This window comes from Monodelphis domestica, chromosome 6 (genome assembly GCF_027887165.1).
Source record: "Monodelphis domestica isolate mMonDom1 chromosome 6, mMonDom1.pri, whole genome shotgun sequence".
NCBI lineage: Eukaryota > Metazoa > Chordata > Mammalia > Didelphimorphia > Didelphidae > Monodelphis > Monodelphis domestica.
The window spans coordinates 287,012,036-287,031,653 of NC_077232.1; the positions used below are offsets into that span (position 1 = coordinate 287,012,036).

General features: G+C 36.7%; 1 protein-coding gene across 3 annotated transcripts in view; it reads right to left on the bottom strand.

Annotated features, from left to right (window-relative positions):
* STPG2 (sperm tail PG-rich repeat containing 2) overlaps positions 1–19,618 on the bottom strand; it is a 639,089-nt gene that overhangs the window by 590,960 nt on the left and 28,511 nt on the right. For all 3 annotated transcript variants that reach the window (XR_468392.3, XM_007495708.3, XM_056803311.1), the window contains exon 4: positions 2,340–2,504. Coding sequence is in view for 2 of the 3 variants with exons in the window: in XM_007495708.3 (XP_007495770.2) it covers positions 2,340–2,504 (165 nt within the window). In the remaining variant the exon portion in view is untranslated. The remainder of the gene's footprint in view (positions 1–2,339; positions 2,505–19,618) is intronic.

Consider the following 19,618-nt stretch of genomic DNA (forward strand, 5'->3'; position numbering starts at 1 on the left):
CATAAAGATGTCATTTTGGTCCTCTTCCAGTACAAAGGACAACAACTAAGGAAAGAAACAAAGGGAAAGATATGCCTAAATGCAGAATTCCAGAGAACAGAAAGGAGAGATAAGAAGGTTTTCTTAAATGCACAATCCAGAAAAAAAATAGAAGAAAACAACTGGATGAAAAAGATAAGGATCTTTTCAAGAAAATTAGAGCTCTCAAAGGAAATTTCATGCAGAATTAGGTACAATAAAAGACGAAAATAGTAGGGGATTAATTGAAGTAGAAGAGATTAAAAGATGTGGTAAGAATATACAGAAAACTCTACAAAAAAGAGCTTAATATCATTGGTAACTAGGATTATGTGATTACCCTCTAGTCCCAGATAGCTTGAAGAATGACTAAGGCTAGCTAGGAGATAGAATCTCAGCTGAGCTATTTAAAATCCTAAAAGATATGCTGTTAAAGTACTGGACTCAATATGCCAGCAAACTTGGAAACTCAACAGTAGCCACTGGATCAATTAAATCCCAATCCTAAAGAAAGGCAATGCTGATAAATGTTTATTATCAATTGCTCTCTCATTTTACATGCTAACAAAGATATGTTTAAGAGCTAGGTTCCAGCAATATGTAAAGCAAGAATTCCCAGATGTGCAGCATGATCTTCATACAGATTGATGTGAACCTTGCAATCTCCACTGGACTTTTACAATCAGTGTTTTTGCATTGTCTGTAAATATCTTCCCCCCAAAAAATGGCAACATTTGCTGGATGATAGAGAAAGCAAGAGAGTTCCAAAAAGCACCTACTTCTGCACTAAAGCCTTTAATTGCATGGATCACAACAAAATATAGCAAGTCCTCAAAGAGACAAGAAAAATGGATCATCTTATTTATCTATTGAGGAACCTGTATGGAGGACAAGAAGCAATACAGTTATCCCTCACTATCATGGCTTTACTATATCTTGAGTTTTTAAAAAATATACGTCTAATTCTGTATTGTATTACACTTATCGCAGCACACTATTGGCTGTGTTCTGTATCCTGGGAACTGATTGGCTCAGTAACTGTAGGTTTATTGTGTAGAAAAGGTTTATGGGAGAGTGGGAAGGTTTTATAAAGCCTTAAAATATATATAGATAATAGAATAAATATAACCCCACTACTTCACGGATTTTCACCTCTCGGGGTCTCTGGAACTCAACTCCCCAGATAGGTGAGGGAGCACTGAATAAAGAACAATGGATTGGTTTATAATTAAGACAGGAGTTCTACAAGGCTGAATATTGTCACCTTATTTATTCAATTTCTATGCAGAGTACATCATGTAAAATGCCAGGCTGGACAAATCCAAAGCCACAACGAAGACTCTCAGGTAAAATAAGAACAATCTTCAATATGCAGATGATATTACTCTAATGGCAGAAAGTGAAAATTAAGAAGCCACTTGATCAGGATAAAAAAAAGTGAGTATAAAAGCTAGCTTAAAGCTTAACATTTTAAAAACAACCAAGATCATAGTAACTTACGCCATAACTTCTTGGCAAATAGGAGAAGCAATGGAAGCAGTGTCAAATTTTATATTCTTAGGCTCAAAGATCACTGCAGATAGCAACTGCAGCCATGAAATTAAAAGATGCTTACTCCTTGGAAGGAAAGCCTTGGCAAATCTGGAGAGCATTCTTAAAAGCAAAGATATTCATTACCCTGCCAACAAAGGTACATATAGTCAAAGCTAGGGTTTTTCCAGCAGTAATGTATGGTTATAAGAGTTAGACTATAAGGAAAGCTGAGAACAGCAGAATCGAGGCTTTCAAATTGTGGTACTGCAGAAGATTCTTGAGAGTCCTTTGGACAGCAGAGAGATCAAATTAGTCAATACTTAAGAAATTAAATCTGATTATTCATTGGAAGGACAAATACTAAAGCCAAAGCTTAAATACTTTGGTCACATCAGAAGGTAAAACTCATTGGAAAAGAATCTGATTAGGAAAAAAATGAAAGCAAAAAAGAGAAGGAGATGACAGGGGATGATGTGGATAGATAACATCACAGAAGCAGTAAATATGAGCTTGGACAAACTTAAGGAGATAGGGTAAGAGAGAAGGCCTGGTGTTTATGATCTTAGGTGTGATGAAGAGTTGAACATGACTGAACAAATGCACAACAACAAATACCTGAATCAGTAATTTAACCAAAAGTATAGTTTAGACCCAATATTTAAACTCTCAATATTCACCAAGATTACATTATTAACTCACACACAATTAATTTTTTCTAAGTTAATTATTAAATACACCTACAGATAATCTTTAGAGTAATCATTTTAAATCTTTTATGAAATACTTACAAATAATGGTTTGTAGAATGCCGGACCCAGTGTTTTATCAACAAAAGGTGGACTCTGTCTTAGTATAGAGCCGTCTGCTTGTACATAATAACCATGTGACTGTCCAGGGGAAGGAATGGAAGGTACATCCAGATTTCTGGCAACTTTAAATATTCTTGGAGCTTTCTGTAAGAATAATTTTAACATTAATAATCTTTGAGCATGTCAACAAACAAATGGCAGACAATAAGAACAAAAAGATAAAGAATAGAATCTACTGAAAACTACTGGAAGACTAGGAATTCACTTCAGAACTCAAAATTCATCATGAAAACAGAATAAAATAACTCAAGATGATGATCTCATTAGTCAGACATGTCTACTCTCCTTCAACAGATTTAAATGTATTTTCTCCTCTACACTTCTCACTCTCAAAGGCATTATTTTAATTTATTCAAATTCCACTACTTAAAATATAAACTGTGACATTTTTGCTTACCTGGATTCATGAACTATCAGGATTATATAAGATCTCAGAATCTTTTAAGTTCAACTAGTAGCTAAATAGAAATCTTCCTCTACAGCATACCCAAAAAGTAGTTCAGCCTCAATGAGAAATTCTCTAAGGACAAAAACTACATAACTTGTAGAGGTGATTCATTCCATTTTTGGAAAGCTAAAATTGTCTAGAAATTTTTTCCTTAAAGTGAGCTCGAATCCATCACTCTCTACAATTCCCAGCCATATTTCCCAAATATGATCTCTATAGGCAAGGAGAATAATTTCCCAACCTTAACCCTCCAAATACTTGAAGATGGTTATCAGGGACTTCTCTAAGCATTTGCTGCCTAGCTAAATAAATACCCTCAGTTTCTTCAAATAAATCCTTATATAACAGAGTTCAATCATTTAACCAGTTCTGAATTCACTTAATTGTACCACTACATAGAGCATATTATTCTACCTTCTCCATATAGAAAATATAAATGACTCTATCAAATAACTTGCTAAAATATAAATATTTTTTATCTATGGTATACTCCTCAACTACTAATGCTGAAACCCAGTCAAGAAAGGAAATGAGGTTAGTCTAGCACTGTGGCATAGGTGCCAAAGAAGGCACACAGAGCTCTATCAGCACATCGGCCACCCTCCTCCCCTCAGCCTCCTGCACCCCAGAATCCATTACTAGAAAGGCAGAGGGACTCAGGCAGAGCTGCTCCCCTCCCTCTCTCCACCATGCCTGACCACATTTTTTCACATCCCCACTCCTCTGTCCAGCAGCCCAATGGGAATACATGGGGTTGTTATATTTAAAATTAATATATCTACCAATTATTATTTTTCATAAAGTTTATTAATAGAAAAGTAGATAATCATAGATTTGAATCTCTTCCTTAATCTAAGTTCTCAGACCACGTCTCTATTATATCTGTCTTCTCTCTCTCTCTCCAGCCCCATGTCTGTGCCAAAAAGACCCTTTCTTTTATTGAAGTTTAAGGATGTTCACAGACATTACTCTGGTATGTGAAGAATGTCATTCAACCAGTAGGCCCTCCAGGAGGGGGAGGAAATGAACTTTCCTCAGCACCATACTCCCTGTGATCCTTTGGGAGACCAGTCTCCCCAATAGATCATTTAAACATAACCATATTATATCTCTATATATCTTCTAGCTAAAGGCACATACAATAGTGCACTTTCTAAGAGGAAGTTACAATAGTTAGAGATAAGAAGTAAATATGAGAGGAAGAAAACAAAAATGATTGATAGACTTATTGACAAAATGCCAATTAAGGGGCAGTCCCCTATGGCATAAGAATTTACATTTGGAATAAGTATGTTCAACCCCCTTCTGTTCAGTTCATTATATTCCAAAGTTCATTCTGGATCTTTTGATGCAGTGTGTGGCTTCCACAGGCATTCTGAAAGAACCTTCTCCAAAAGGATCTGCTTTCTTGATTCGGGATGTTGGCAAGTTTCTCTTCCTGAAATCTCTTCAAAAAGTTTTAAATCTTGGATTTTGGGATAATTACACAAAATCCCCTGAGGAGAGTGTTGACAAACACCAGAATCACCCTGGGATACAAGGCTGAGTTATGAGTTATAGGAAACAATTGTCAAAAGAAAAAAAGACACCCAAAAAATCCCAACTAAAAAAGCAAGAACTAAATTGTGTATAAAAATAAGTATAAAATTAATTAAAAAAATAAGAATCTCACATGTAGAAAATCCTGAGTAAAAAAAATCTGTAATAGGTCCTTGAATCATTAGCAAGGCCCAATTAAAAATATTTATTTCCCACAAGCCTGTAGGACAATTACAGTGATATAGCACTTTACCCATTAGTAGCCAGGACTACAGAAAATTGTCAAACTATAACAGAGAAAGGACTAGGTTTCAGCAGCAAATGGAAAAATTCATTCCCTGGTCTGATTTTACCTTCACTGTCAGGAATAGGGGGAGCCAGGATGATAGCCAAACTGAGGTACACAAGAGGTGTGGTACAAGGAGTCCTGCATCTTAACATATGTCAAACACTACAACCTCAATTCTCACACTAGATTCAAGTACTTTTTTATTGGCATAGAAATTCAACAATCCTCCCTGGATTGGTTTGGTCCTTCTTGACCTCATGCTACGTAGCATGCATAGCGGCTCTTTTGTTCCCTTCTCCTGGAATCAGACAGAATCATTAAACACAGGCCCATAACATTTATCAATAAATGACAGGTTCCCACTGTCTAAAGCTTTGGGGTATGCATAGTTACTAGGGCTAATAGATACTGTAAACTTATCCATCAAGTCAAAAACATTAATACTGATTTCATGTATTTCAAGTATTACCAAGGATAGGAAAAAAAGAAAGGAAAGGGGGGAAATCAAATACTCTATTGAAATTATAAAGAAAAAATAATATTAAAAATCATAATGTCATAGTTTACATGCTATGTGACAATGTGTTAGCCAAGCAGAGGCACAACACAAAGGTTGCTCACTCAAAAATGAGATTTATTTCCCTCTTAACTTAGCCAGGATCCACAGTGTGAGTGTACATGATTTTTTCACCAGGTAAAAGACTTTTAAAAACAGTAGTACAACAATTAATACAGATTCTAAGAAGTAACAAAATCCCCAAAATTAGAAGAGTCCATTTCAGGACAACTGCAAACAAACCCGTTCCTTTCAGCCTTGAGAGGTTCCACCAGCTACCATTAGGATTCACATGAGTCTCAATAGGTACTTGCTTTGTGTCATTAAAAAGCTTTTGAAGCTCATGGATATTTGTCACAAGTTCTACAGATATAGCCAATCTTTCAATCTTGGCTGAGATATTTTTAACAAAGTCTATTATTACCATCATTTAAAAATTTGGCAGGAGAAACCTGATAAACCTCTGTACATTTGATGAAAATCTTTTTGGGTCCAAAAATGTCACCAAGGATCTACATTATTCTGGTGAAAGGGTAGAATAAGCTAAAGAGTTACAAATATAATAAACCCATTTCAAAGCTACAAGGCTTCACAGGAAAAATTATCCCCACCTCCTGGATGAGATTATAACCCTTTTCAGGGTAACTAAGCCACTTGGGCACCCTCCCTCTTGGTATGAGACTGTAACAGTGTAACAGAACTGTCTCCAGTATGTCTCACCCATTTTCTCATGGAGCTGAGGACTAAAAAGTGAAAATCACTTCAGATGTCTCATCCATTACATGTTCAAAAAATGCAGAGATGGGAAAATGCAACAGTGCTATTGCACTTTACTTCAACTACAAATGGACCCTTATTACAAACAACTCAGAGGCAGGAAAATGATCAGTCAGAGATAGGGATGCTTCCAGATGTCTGAAAATCACTTCTGAAACCCATTCAAATCAATTGAGATTTTTAGATCCTCAAATTTTTCAAAAGTCACTGATACAGGTTGTAACCATTTCAATGGGGTCCATCCATCATCATAAATGTGACAATTAACAAAGGCCAAAGGGAAAAAAAAAGAACAAAAGGCTGTTTTAAGGCTTTTAAAATGATGTTCTTCAGTACAACCATAGGGAAGGTACAAATAAAAAATGCAACAGAATATTCCAACATTTTGATAACTTATGAATTTGTCAACAGTAAATTATATACATTTTGTATTTAGAATTGTGTTACAGAGACTTCTTCATTATGGGGAGGGGAACAAACTGAAACAATTAACATCAATAAGACAATGGGGTATGAAAAGGCTTAAAATTCCCCACCAGACTCTTTGAGGTTCCTTCCCCTCCTGAGTACCATCATTCATCTAAATTGCTTTGTCCACACCTCTGGGGTCACCCATACTGAGGGGGGTTCCCACACTGAGTACAAATGTGTGGGTGTGAGTTTTGATTTGCCTCATTCGATTACTATCCCTCATATTATCATTATTCCTGAAGCTTCTATTCCTCTTTTCCCGATTTCTCTTCTTATAATTCATAATTACATGATCCACCTTTCCACAAAAATAACATGTTAGTAGTTGTTTTGTGGATTCTTGTAAGGGAGCTATGACCTCTCCTTGCTTTGCCTTTCCAACTGTTTCAGTCGATTCTTTTATTTCCTTCCTCAATGTCTCCACTAAAGTAGTGTTCTCTTTATCCTTCTCTCCCTGTTTAGCAGTTAATTTCTTTATTTCCTTCCTTAACATTTCTATTAAATCAATGTTCTCCTTCTCCTTTTCCTTATGTCCTTCAAAAGCATAAAATGCCAGTCTTTTTAATTCTTTGAAGTCCATATTGGGCCAGTTTGGACAGCTAATCATAAAATAATTCTTAACTACCTTACAACTGTTTTTCATAAATTATATTCTGATTTGTCTAATATTACTTTCCCTATCAAGATCCAGTTCTATGTACCTTCCTTTCAACATAATAAACCTATCATTGATAGGGGTTCTCATTATCTTCTTGCTTTAGGTTTTCAAATTTAGTCCACATACCAGACCAAACAAGCTCTCATTGCTTTTAGTAATGCATTTCTAGCCTGGCATAGTTGTAAGTAATCTTGTTCTGAATTTGGGTACCATTTGGGATCTTCAGCTGGCCAACTAGGTGTTCCCTCTCCCTGGGTCTGATTAACAAAAGAAAGAATCTCATTTCTTTCCCTTTCTGTTACCAGGGCCTGGAGCAAATCTTCAACATCAATCCATATGGGATTACATGTGCAGAAAATGCTTTCAACCTTATTTATGAGCAGTACAGGCTCAGTTTCAAAAGAAGGAAATTTTTCTTTGAATCCCTCAATGTCCTGTGGAGGAAAAGGTGTATGGTATCTAATTTTTACTAAGTCCCCAAGTCTATTATAACTATAAACATCTCTGAGAGTGTATAGGCCTTTATTTGAATCATCTGTGATAACTGCTGCATAGCCTATTTTCTGGATTTCAATAGAGTGGGTTGTAGTGAGGCTAGTAGGGGAAGGGGGGAGTGAGTGAATAGAGAGGGAGGGACTGGTCAGGAGCTGAGGAGAGCAAAAGTATTGGGGGTGGGGTTGGGGGCAGGGTGGATAGGAATGGGGGTGGGGCTGGGAGTGGGATAGAGAGGAATAGGGGTGGGCCTGGGGGCAGGGTGGAGAGGAACAGGGGTGGGGCTGAGGGTGGAGAGGAGAGGAGGAGATACAGTAGGATAGGTGAAGTCTAGAAGAGGAGTCCTAGCAAGGAGGTTGGGACTGGTCAGGGGAAGGAGGGTAGGGAAAAGGACTGGCCAAGAGAATAAGGCAGGTAGGGATGGTACAGGTGGGTGGGGACCAGGGAGTGAGAAGGAGAAAACTTTTGAGGGTATGGGTATGGTAAGGGAGGGTAGAGAGATAGATTGGGAGGAAAGGAGATGGGAGGAGTGGGGGATGAGGGAGAGGAGCTGAAGGATTCAAGTCCTGGTTTGGGTTAAAATGAGGAGAAACTTTCTCAAAGTTCAGGTGGGATGATAGGATGTGTTTCTTGCTAGATCAAATCAAGGGTTCAGGAGGAGGAACTGAAGGGGTTAAGTCAGAATGGTCTGGTTCCAAAGAAAGAATGGTTTCCTCACTGGAGGGAATTGTTAATTTATCAACATGATATGCCCACAAGAGCCAGTATTAAAAAAAAAAAAAAAACCTTACCTTCCATCTTGGAGAGTATTGGTTCCAAGGCAGAAGAGTGGTAAGGGCTAAGCAATGGGGGTCAAGTGACTTGCCCAGGGTAACACAGATGGGAAGTGTCTGAGACCAGATTTAAACCTAAGACCTACCATCTCTAGGCCTGGCTCTTAATCCACTGATCTACCCAGCTGCCCCAAGAGCCAATATTTATAATCTTTGGAATCTTTGTTTTTAATGGCTAACTTCAAATCTTTTAAGATCTTGAAGTCAAAGGATCCATATTTTGGCCAGGTATATGATTTTTCCATCCAGGATTTACAAAGTTTTTTAGCTTCCTTTTTTGTCATCCAATTTTCCTTAGGACAATTAGGATCGCCCCAAGAATTTAAAAATTTATGCAAGGGTGAATCAGGAGGAATATTTCCTTATTTCCCTTGATTTGCTGCAGTATTTCCCATAGTGTCTAGTCTGTCTTAATCTGTCTATTTAAGCAAGTCTGAGTATTGCTAAATGGTCAGTTTATACAAAGAAAAGTTTCTAAAAAAAAAAAATTGAGACACAAATTTCTTCAATGTTATTGTAGAAGGCAATGAGAGTAGGTTTAAATAATAAGCTAATAGAAGGAACTAAGTAATTGTTGCCCAGCAACAGTACCAATGATGAATATGTATTTATTATATTGTTGTTATTAATAATTAATAATATTCAATTATAATAAACAAATGACAGTTATTAATAGTTAATAATAGTTGTTAGTGTAATTATAGTTATTGAAAATTAATTATTTTATTGATAATGTTATTAATACTATTGTGTTCTAAAAATATTTATTAATATTGTATTTAATTTTATTTAATTTTGGCTTTGTTCAATTTTATAAATTGTGTTTTAATTCAATTCGATATTATTAATATTTAACTATTAAGAATTCTTTTATTTAGATATTTTCAATTTAATGTAATTATTCTAGATCACTTGCAGCAATAAGAAAGATATTTTCTTTAAAGGGGGCGGCTCATAGGTGGTAGAGCAGCAGGGAAGCAGAATGCTTGGGCTATTCCCCTTCCCCTCTCCACACACATCTCTCATCACCCGCCCCTCTGCCCAGCACCCCAATGGGAGTGCTTCCCACCTCCCCTGTGTGAGGTAAGGGGTGGGGCACTTAGTCTCTGCTGGTGGGGGGGGCAACACAGCACTCAGTCTAGGGGGTGGAATGGGAGTGGAGCCTGGCACTCCAATCTCTAAAAGATTTGCCATCACTGGTGTGGCATGACTAATTATTGAATTATATTCCAATAATATATTGGATCTTAGTGTATCATTTCATTTTTTAAATTTTCAAAAGATATTCTAAATTAAGTGTAAATAATGCATACTAGAATTTTCCAGGAATCAAAATAAAAAACACTATTCTATAATTTGAAGACAACCCCTCTCTCTTTCTATCTTTTTTTCTCTCACACACACTCTTTTAAAAAAAAATTTTTTTATATCTCTCTCACATCATGACATGGATTCATCTTCAGATCCCTAACATCTCTCTCTTTCTTTATGCCATGCCAGTTTTTTTCAGTTCCCTAAGATGATGGAGAAGACTTTAAAGATCCTCTAGAAAGAAATTTCTCATTTTACCAATAAAATTGAAGTGCAGGGAGGCTAAATGATTTGTTCAAAGTCAATACAAGTAGTATGTAAGAGAGCTAAAACTCAAATCAAGAACTTTTAGCTCCAAGTCCAAGAAACTTTCAGTACAGCATCTTGCTTCTAAGGGTATTTAGGTACCCTCCTATGTACAATTAATTTTCTCATATTTAGTTTTCCATTAACTACTTTTCTTCTGCCCTGGTGTTATCTTGATGAACCAGTTATTCAAAGCTTGGGCTGTTATGACAAAGTACTACATGACTACATAAGAAAAAGTTGAAGGCTAGAAACATTTACCAAAGGATACACAACACAAAAGCAGGCCTACAATCAATCCCTGTAAGCTCTGAAGCATAGTGAGATCTGAATCATGGCTTTCTGGATAATAAGATATTCTGAAGGCTCCACTAATATCAAATGTTCATGACTATAAGCACACTGGGCAGATTCTGAGCCAGCCTTTTGTGGTTGGTCATTATGAATGAATAAAAAAAATGAAAGAATGAATGAATTAAAGTCATCTCTAAAAGCAGATGAGAAGCATGCTTCATTTTTAGACTTTGAAAGCATAATTGGTCAGAGTTCTTCATCTAAAACAAATTACTATCCTCTTCTGTTTTTATAGATGATTTTATCCTATTCACATACACAATGATGATCATTAATTGTGTGTTTCCCCACATCTTATTCTATTATACGTTTTCTCTTTGTTTTCTGTCCTACTTTTTTAAGAAGATGGTGGTCAGAGGAGTGTGCCCCGCACCAGTGTTCTAGGTTAATGCAATCTGCTTTGCTCCCCTGCCCTTCTTATCTTTCCTTCATCCAGGGTTCAGTAACAAATTATTTCTTCTTTCTTTTCAATCTGTTATCACATTTCACCCTCCTTAGTGTGCTTTGCAAAGACCTATCTCTTTGTTCTTGTTTCTCTATCCTTCCTCTCCCTTTTACTTCCTAGGAGAATACTCCTTTTCCCCTTTCTATTCTTCTTTAAAGATTATCCAAACATAACAAAACCACTCCTAGGCCCTTAATCTGATTCCCTAATGATGTGTGAGGGGACATTAGAATGTAAATAGTAAAAAAAAAAAGAATGCAAACAATCAGTCCCTTATGATTGCTCACTGTGTGTTTACCTTGACTCCTGTGTTTGTATTTCAAAATTTCTACCAATCTGTTCTTTTCATCAAGAATGCTTGGGGGGCTGAGGAGAGGCAGTTAGGTGGTTCACTGGATAAGAGAGCCAGGCCTATAGACTAGAGGTCCTGAGTTAAAACCTTCCTCAGCTGTGTGACCCTGGTAAATCACTTAATCCCAATTGCCACTCTTCTGCCTTGGAACCAATATACAGTATTGATTCTAAGATGGAAATTAAAGGTTTCCAAAAAAGAATGCTTGGATGTTCTCTATTTCATTAAAAATTCATTCTCCCCCCATAAGATTATATTCAGTTTTGCTGAGCAAATTATTCTTGGTTGTAAGCCTATATATATATATATATATATAAGCCTATATATATATATATATATAAGAATTCTAGTTAGACATGAACTCAAGCTGTGTTTTCCTTTAAAGGAAATCTTGAGATTTTGCTTATGACTTTGGAGTCATTCTCTTCTTGCTTTGTGTCTTGAACATTGCTTAGCATATTTTTCCCTTGCATGACATCATATTTCTAGTTCTCCATGCTAGACCACATGTGAGTCTATGACTCTTCAGGACCTGAATTCTCTTTCTGACTTATAGCATTTTTTTCTGATCTGGGAACTCTGGGTTTTGACCTGACATTCCTGGAAGTTTCCATTTGAGGATTTTTTTTCAGGAGATACTTTGTGGATTCTTTCTCCTTTCACTTTTCCCTCTGGTTCTAAGAGATCTGTATAGTTTTCTTTTATTTCTTAAAATACTATGTATAGGCTCCTTTATTGGTCATGGCTTTGAGATCATCCAATAATTCTTAAATTCTCTCTCCTCTGTTTTCTAAGTCAGTTATTTTTGCTATGAGATTCATATATTTTCTTCTATTTTTTCCCCACAGCATTGCCCCACAATGCCAGCCCTAAGCACAGGTCCCTCCTCATTCCACCCTAGACTGCTGACTCAGAACTCAGTAATGAACTTTTGAGTTGTCACTTGGCACCATACTCTTGTATCCTACACAAAGTCAGGTCTTTTCTTATTCTGGTGCATGGCTTCTCCCTGGGCTGGAAGGCTCTACAGAAAGATTGTCCAGAATCATTTCTCCAGAGTTTAAGGCAACAGAAAAAGAGCCTGAGAGAATCAACTATGACTGTGTCCAATCTTTATTGGGTAAAGATTTTTGAAGACCAGAACCAAGAAAGGGTTGGACTGGAAAGCTCTCTCCCTTTCTGGGTAGCAAGTATTTATTAAAGAGACAGCTCTGGGAGGCAGGATGCCCAACCATAACAATCAGGGGCATGATGGCAAATCTCTTGTTTCAAGAGTCTTTTCTAACATTCAACAATGCCAGTTGCCTAAAAGTGCATTGGAGGTAGAAACCCAGAGGAGTTGATCATGTGATAATGTTCAATCATGAAACTTCCCTGATCCTAAGATACAAGGGTCTATGGAGGAAGAGGGGAAGAGGGAGGAAATGAGAAAGAAGGATATGTTCTCTGAGAACACCAAGAGTGGTTGCCTCAGTAGACCAACAAAGTTATCCATATTCTGAATAGGTATAAAACTGTCATAAAGGGTAATCACTTGCCCTGGTATAAGAGAGAAAGTCCTATATAATTCTTTTCTCAATCAGAGGGCAGATCAAGAACCATGAGATTTCATGCCATGCCGGGCACTTCAACTGGCATGAAGTGCTCTACTGAGCAGAAGTAGCTGCCTCATCCTGGCTGGAGAATCATACAGTCTTACACAATATGCCACACAATATGGCATTATGACCCCATAACCAGATTGGATAGAAACCCCCTCTGCAATCACTGCTGTTTTCATCCTGGTCCTTCAGTTCGGTAGAGGGCATGTGATATCTAATAGATGCTCATACGTCCCATAGAGTAGGAGGAGGAAAGAGGCATCTGAATAATTCTTCCAGTGGTCCTGACACCAGAATTTTCTAGTCCAGTTCTGACCAGACTATAGAACACTTGACCAAGACCTGGGGTCTTAATACTAAAGGGAGCTGGATTATTGTGATCCTGAAGGTGCTATTTCCATTTAACAATAGAAGCCTCCTGCACCCTATCCTTCTAGTGAGACAGATCATCTTGCATCGTCCCACTCACATTAGATGAAGGATTATGACATAATTTGTCCAGTAACAACTAAAGCTCATTATCAAGTAAATTTTTTAATTAATTTATTTAGCCAATTTAGAACATTATTTCTTGGTTACAAGAATCACATCATTTCCCTCACTCCCCTTTACCCACCCTTCAGCCATCGTGCAATTTCATTGGGTATTACATGTGTCCTTGATCAGAACCTATTTCCATGTTGTTGGTGTTTGCATTAGTATGTCTATATTAGAGTCTACATTCCCAGCCATATCCCCTCGACCAATGTATTCAAGCTGTTGTTTGTTTTTTTTTTCTGTGTTTCTACTCCCACAGTTTTTTCTCTGACTGTGGATAATGTTTTTTCTCATAGATTGCTCCAAGCTGTTCAGGATCCACTAATGGAGAAGTCCACTACATTCAATTGTACCACACTGTATCAGTCTCTGTGTACAGTGTTTTCCTGGTTCTGCTCCTCTCGCTCTGCATTACTTCCTGGAGGTTGTTCCAGTCTCCATGGAACTTCTCCACTTTATTATTCCTTTTAGCACAATAGTATTCCATCACCAACAAATACCACAATTTGTTCAGCAATTGCCCAACTGAGGGGCATCCAATTTTCCAATTTTTTGCCACCACAAAAAGCGCAGCTATGAATATTTTTGTATGTGTCTTTTTCCTTATTACCACTTTGGGGTACAAACCAAGCAGTGCTATGGCTTGATCAAAGAGCAGAGAGTCTTTTAATGCCTTTTTCGCGTAGTACAAAATTGCCCTCCAGAATGGTTGGATCAATTCACAACTCCACCAGCAATGCATTAATGTCCCTACTTTGCCACATCCCCTCCAGCATTCATTACTTTCCTTTGCTGTCATGTTAGCCAATCTGCTAGGTGTGAGGTGATACCTCAGAGTGGTTTTGATTTTCATTTCTCTGATTATAAGAGATTTAGAACACTTTTTCATGTGCTTATTAATAGTTTTGATTTCTTTAACTGAAAATTGCCTAATCATGACCCTTGCCCATTTCTTGATTGGAAAATGGCTTGATTTTTTGTACAATTGATTTAGCTCTTTATAAATCTGAGTAATTAGACCTTTGTCAGAGATTTTTGTTATGAAGATTGGTTCCCAATTTGTTGCTTCCCTTCTAATTTTGGTTGCATTGGTTTTGTTTGTATAAAAACTTTAATTTGATGTAATCAAAATTATTGATTTTATATTTTGTTATTTTTTTCCTAGCTCTAGCTTGGTTTTAAAGTCTTTCCTTTCCCAAAGAACTGACAAGTATACTCTTCTGTGTTCGCCTAATCTGCTTATAGTTTCCTTCTTTATATTCAGGTCATTCACCCATTCTGAGTTTATCTTGGTATAGGGTATGAGATGTTGATCCAAACCTAATCTCTCCCATACTGTCTTCCAATTTTCCCAGCAGTTTTTATCAAATACTGGGTTTTGGTCCCAAAAGCTGGGATCTTTGGGTTTGTCATAGACTGTCTTGCTGAAGTCACTTACCCCAAGTCTGTTCCACTGATCTACCCCAAGTCTGTTCCACTGATCCTCCTTTCTGTCTCTTAGCCAGTACCAAATTATTTTGATGACCACTGCTTTATAGTATAGTTTGAGATATGGGACTGCAAGTCCTCCTTCCTTTGCATTTTTTTTTCATGATTTCCCTGGATATCCTTGGTCTTTTGTTCTTCCAAATGAACTTTGTTATGTTTTTTTTCTAATTCAGTAAAAAAGTTTTTTGGTAGTTCAATGAGTATGGCACTAAATAAGTAAATTAATTTGGGTAGGATTGTCATTTTTATGTTAGCTTGTCCTACCCATGGGCAGTCAATGCTTTTCCAATTGTTTAGATCTAGTTTTAATTGGGTGGAGAGTGTTTTGAAGTTGTGTTCATATAGTTCCTATGTTTGTCTTGGCAGATAGATTCGTAAGTATTTTATATTGTCTAGGGTGATTTTAAATGGAATTTCTCTTTCTAATTCTTGCTCCTGAGATGTGTTGGAGATATATAGAAATGCTGATGGCTTATGTGGGTTTATTTTGTATCCTGCAACTTTGCTAAAGTTGTTATTTCAACTAGCTTTTTGGTTAATTCAATGGGGTTCTTTCAGTAGACAATCATATCATCTTCAAAGAGTGATAGCTTGGTCTCCTCGTTGCTATTTTAATACCTCTAATTGCTACTACTAGTGTTTCTAGTACAATGTTAAATAATAGAGGTGATAATAGGCATCCTTGTTTCACTCCTGATCTTATTGGGAAGGCTTCTAATTTATTCCCATTGCAGATGATGTTTGCTGATGGTTTTAGATACAGACTGTTTATTATTTTTAGGAAAGGCCCTTCTATTCCTATGCTTTCTAGTGTTTTCAATAAGAATAGGTGTTGTATTTTGTCAAAGGCTTTTTCTGCATCTATTGAGATAATCACATGATTTTTGTTGGTTTGCTTGTTAATATGGTCAATTATGTGGATGGTTTTCCTACTATTGAACCATCCTTGCATTCCTGGTATGAATCCTACCTGGTCATAGTGAATAACCCTCAGGATCACTTGCTGGAGTCTTTTTGCTAGTATCCTATTTAAGATTTTTGCATCTATATTCATTAAGGAGATTGGTCTTTAGTTTCCTTTCTCTGTTTCTGACATGCCTGGCTTTGGAATCAGAACCATATTTCTGTCATAAAAGGAATTTGGTAGAACTCCTTCTTTGCTTATTCTGTCAAATAGTTTGTATAATATTGAAATTAGTTGTTCTTTGAATGTTTGATAGAATTCATTTGTGAATCCATCTGGACATGGGGATGTTTTCTTCTTTGATGACTTGTTCAATTTCTTTTTCTGATATGGGGTTGGTTAGGTAGTCTATTTCTTCCTCTGTTAGTCTAGGCAATTTATATTTTTGTAAATATTCAATCATAATACCTATATTGCCATATTTATTGCCATATAATTGAGTATAATAATTTTTAATGATTGCCTTAATTTCCTCTTCATTAGCGGTGAGGTCTACCTTTTCATTTTGGATACTGTTAATTTGGTTTTCTTTCCTTTTTTTAATTAGATTGACCAGCACTATGTCTGTTTTTTCAAAGTACCAGCTTCTAGTCTTAGTTATTAAATCAATACTTCTTTGACTTTCAATTTTATTAATTTCTCCTTTGATTTTTAGGATCTCTAATTTAGTCTTCATCTGAGGATTTTTAATTTGTTCACTTCCTAGTTTTTTAATTTGCATGCCCAATTCATTGACCTCTGCCTTCTCTAATTTGTTAAGATATGAATTCAAGGATATGGATTTCCCCCTGCATCCAATAGATTCTGAAAGTTTCTCTCATCATTGTCATTGTCTTCAATAAAATTATTGTTTCTATGATTTGTTCTTTAACTAACTGATTTTGGAGAATCGTATTGTTTAATTTATAATTAACTTTTGATTTACCTCTCCATGTACCCTTACTAATTATTATTTTTCATTGCATTGTGATCTGAGGTTACATTTATTATTTCTGCTCTTTTGCACTTGTTTGCATTCTTTTTATGCCCTAATATATGGTCAATCTTTGGGAATGTACCATGTGCTGCTGAAAAGAAGGTGAATTCCTTTTTGTCCCTATTCATTTTTCTCCACGTATCTACTCACTCTAATTTTTTTAAGATTTCATTCACTTCTCTTATCTCTTTCTTATTTATTTTTTGGTTTGATTTTTCTAGTTCTGATAGAGGAAGGTTCAGGTCTCCCACTAGTATAGTTTTTCTATCTATTTCATTCTTGAGCTCCACTAGTTTCTTCTTTAGAAATTTGGATGCTATGCCATTTGGTGCATACATATTGAGTACTGATATTTCCTCATTGTCTACACTGCCATTTATCAGGATGTAATTACCTTACCTACCTCTTTTAACTAGACTTATTTTTACTTTGGCTTTGTCAGATATCATGATTGTGATTCCTGCCTTCTTTTTATCAGTTGATGCCCAATAGATTTGCCTCCATCCTCTTCCTTTGACCCTATGTGTGTCTACCTTCCTCATGTGTGTTTCTTGTAGACAGCATATGGTAGGGTTTTGGATTCTAATCCACTCTGCTATTCACTTGAGTTTTATGGGTGAGTTCATTCCATTCACATTCATAGTTATGATTACCAGCTGTGTATTTCCCACCATTTTGATTTCTACTCCTAGTCCTGCCTTTTCTTCTTTCACTATCTCCTTCTACACCAATGTTTTGTTTTTAATTAGCCCCCCTAATTCCTACCGTTATTTTATTTCCCTTTCTACCCCCCTCCCTTCTTGTTCCCCCCCTTGTTTTCTTTACAATCTTTTTAAACTACCCCCACCCTCTCCCTCCCTAATACTGCGCTTCCCTCCCCAGCAGTCTGTTTTTTACCCTTATACTCCCCTATAGGGCACAAATCAATTCTCTGCCCCAATGGATTGGATTGTTCTTCCCTCTTTGAGTCAATTTCAATGCATGTAAGAGTTGAATATTTCCTATCTCCAACCTCTTTACTTTTCCAGTGTATTGATGTTCTCCCTCCTCCCGCCATGAGCTTCTTTGTGACGTATAAATTTACCTCCTTTTGTTTCTTTTCCCATTTCCTTTAATATTAACCTCTTTTTTACCTCTAGTTGTGTGTATATACATATATATGTATTTATGCATGCATATATCTATATACATATTTGTGTCTTGGCATTTCATCCTATACAGTTTGTCACTGTTCCCTCTAAGTGTAATTCTTCTAGTTGCCCAGGTGATAACAATTTTTATAAGTTACCAATGACCTCTTTTCTTATAGGGATACATATCATTTTAACTTATTGGGTCTCTAAAAGAAAAGGTTTGGTTTTTTATTTGTTTTGTTTTTCTTTTTTCCCTCTTTTTTAATTATCTTTTGATGATTCTCTTGAGTTCTGTGCTTGGGCATCAAATTTTCTGTTCAGGTCTGGTCTTTTCTTTACTAATGCTTGGAATTCTATTTTGTTAAATGACCATACTTTCCCTTGTAAGAATATAGTCAGTTTTGCTGGGTAATTGATTCTTGGTTGTAGACCTAGTTCCCTTGCTTGCTGTAATATCGTATTCCATGCCTTTTGGTCCTTCAGTGTAGATGCAGCCAGATCTTGTGTCATCCTCACTGTGGTTCCATGGTATCTGAATGACTTCTTCTTAGCAGCTTCTAATATTTTTCCTTGGTCTGATAGTTCTTGAGTTTGGCTATAACATTCCTGGGTGTTGTCAGTTGGGGATTAAGTACAGGAGATGATCTGTGGATTCTTTCAATCTCCACTTTTCCCTCTTGTTCTAGAATATCGGGGAAGTTTTCTTGCATAATTTCCTGTATTATGATGTCCAGGCTTTTCCTTTTGTCCTGGTCTTCTGGTAGATGAATGATTCTTAAGTTGTCTCTCCTGGAACAATTTTCTAAATCTTCTGTTTTGTGAATGAGATGCTTCATATTTTCCTCAGTTTTTTCATTCTTTTGGTTTTATTTTATAGTGTCCTGCTACCTTGTGAAGTTACTTGATTCTAGTTGATGTATTCTAGTTCTTAAAGACTGGATTTCATCCCTGGCTTTTTGGTCATCCTTCTCCTTATGGTCTGGAGGTCATCTTTCATCCTCTTTGCCTCATCTTTCATCTCTTTTGCCTCATTTTCCAGCTGGTTGGTTTTGGCTTTCAAGACATTATTTTCTTGTTTTAGTTCAAGTGCCTCTGTTTCCAGATGACTTATCTAGCTGTTAAGTTCTTTTCCCAGTTGTATTCAACCTCTCTTAATTGTGTTTTGAATTGTATTTTGAGTTCTTCTAGAGTCTGTATCCAATTCGCTGGGTTTTTTTGGTTTTTTGCTTGGTGTTCCCTCATCCTTCTCTGTTCCATTTGCTCTTTGTTCATTGCCTATATTGAAACTGTCAAAAGTAATTTCCCTTTTTCTTTTTCTGTTGTTTGCTCATATTTACCCCTTCTTTACTCCCTGCAGTTGCCTGAGCTCTTGCTCCTCTCTGTTTTGTGGTTTGGGGATTTTCTTTCTACCTTCACCCTTGGAGTTTTGTCAGTAAATCTCTCAGTGCAGTCTGTGGGGTAGGGGTGTTGGAGCTTGAGCTTCCCTGCCCTCTGAAAGAGTTACATCTGCCTGGGTTGCTACTTATGCCCTGCGGCCAAAACCTCAGGAAGGTGGGGGGCGGGGCGCAATATGTAGTGTCTCCACTCCTGCAACTATGCCTCCCACTCTGTGTTCTGTGTTTCTCCTCTATCTGCTTCCCCACTGTCTGTGTTGGATGCTCTGAGCCT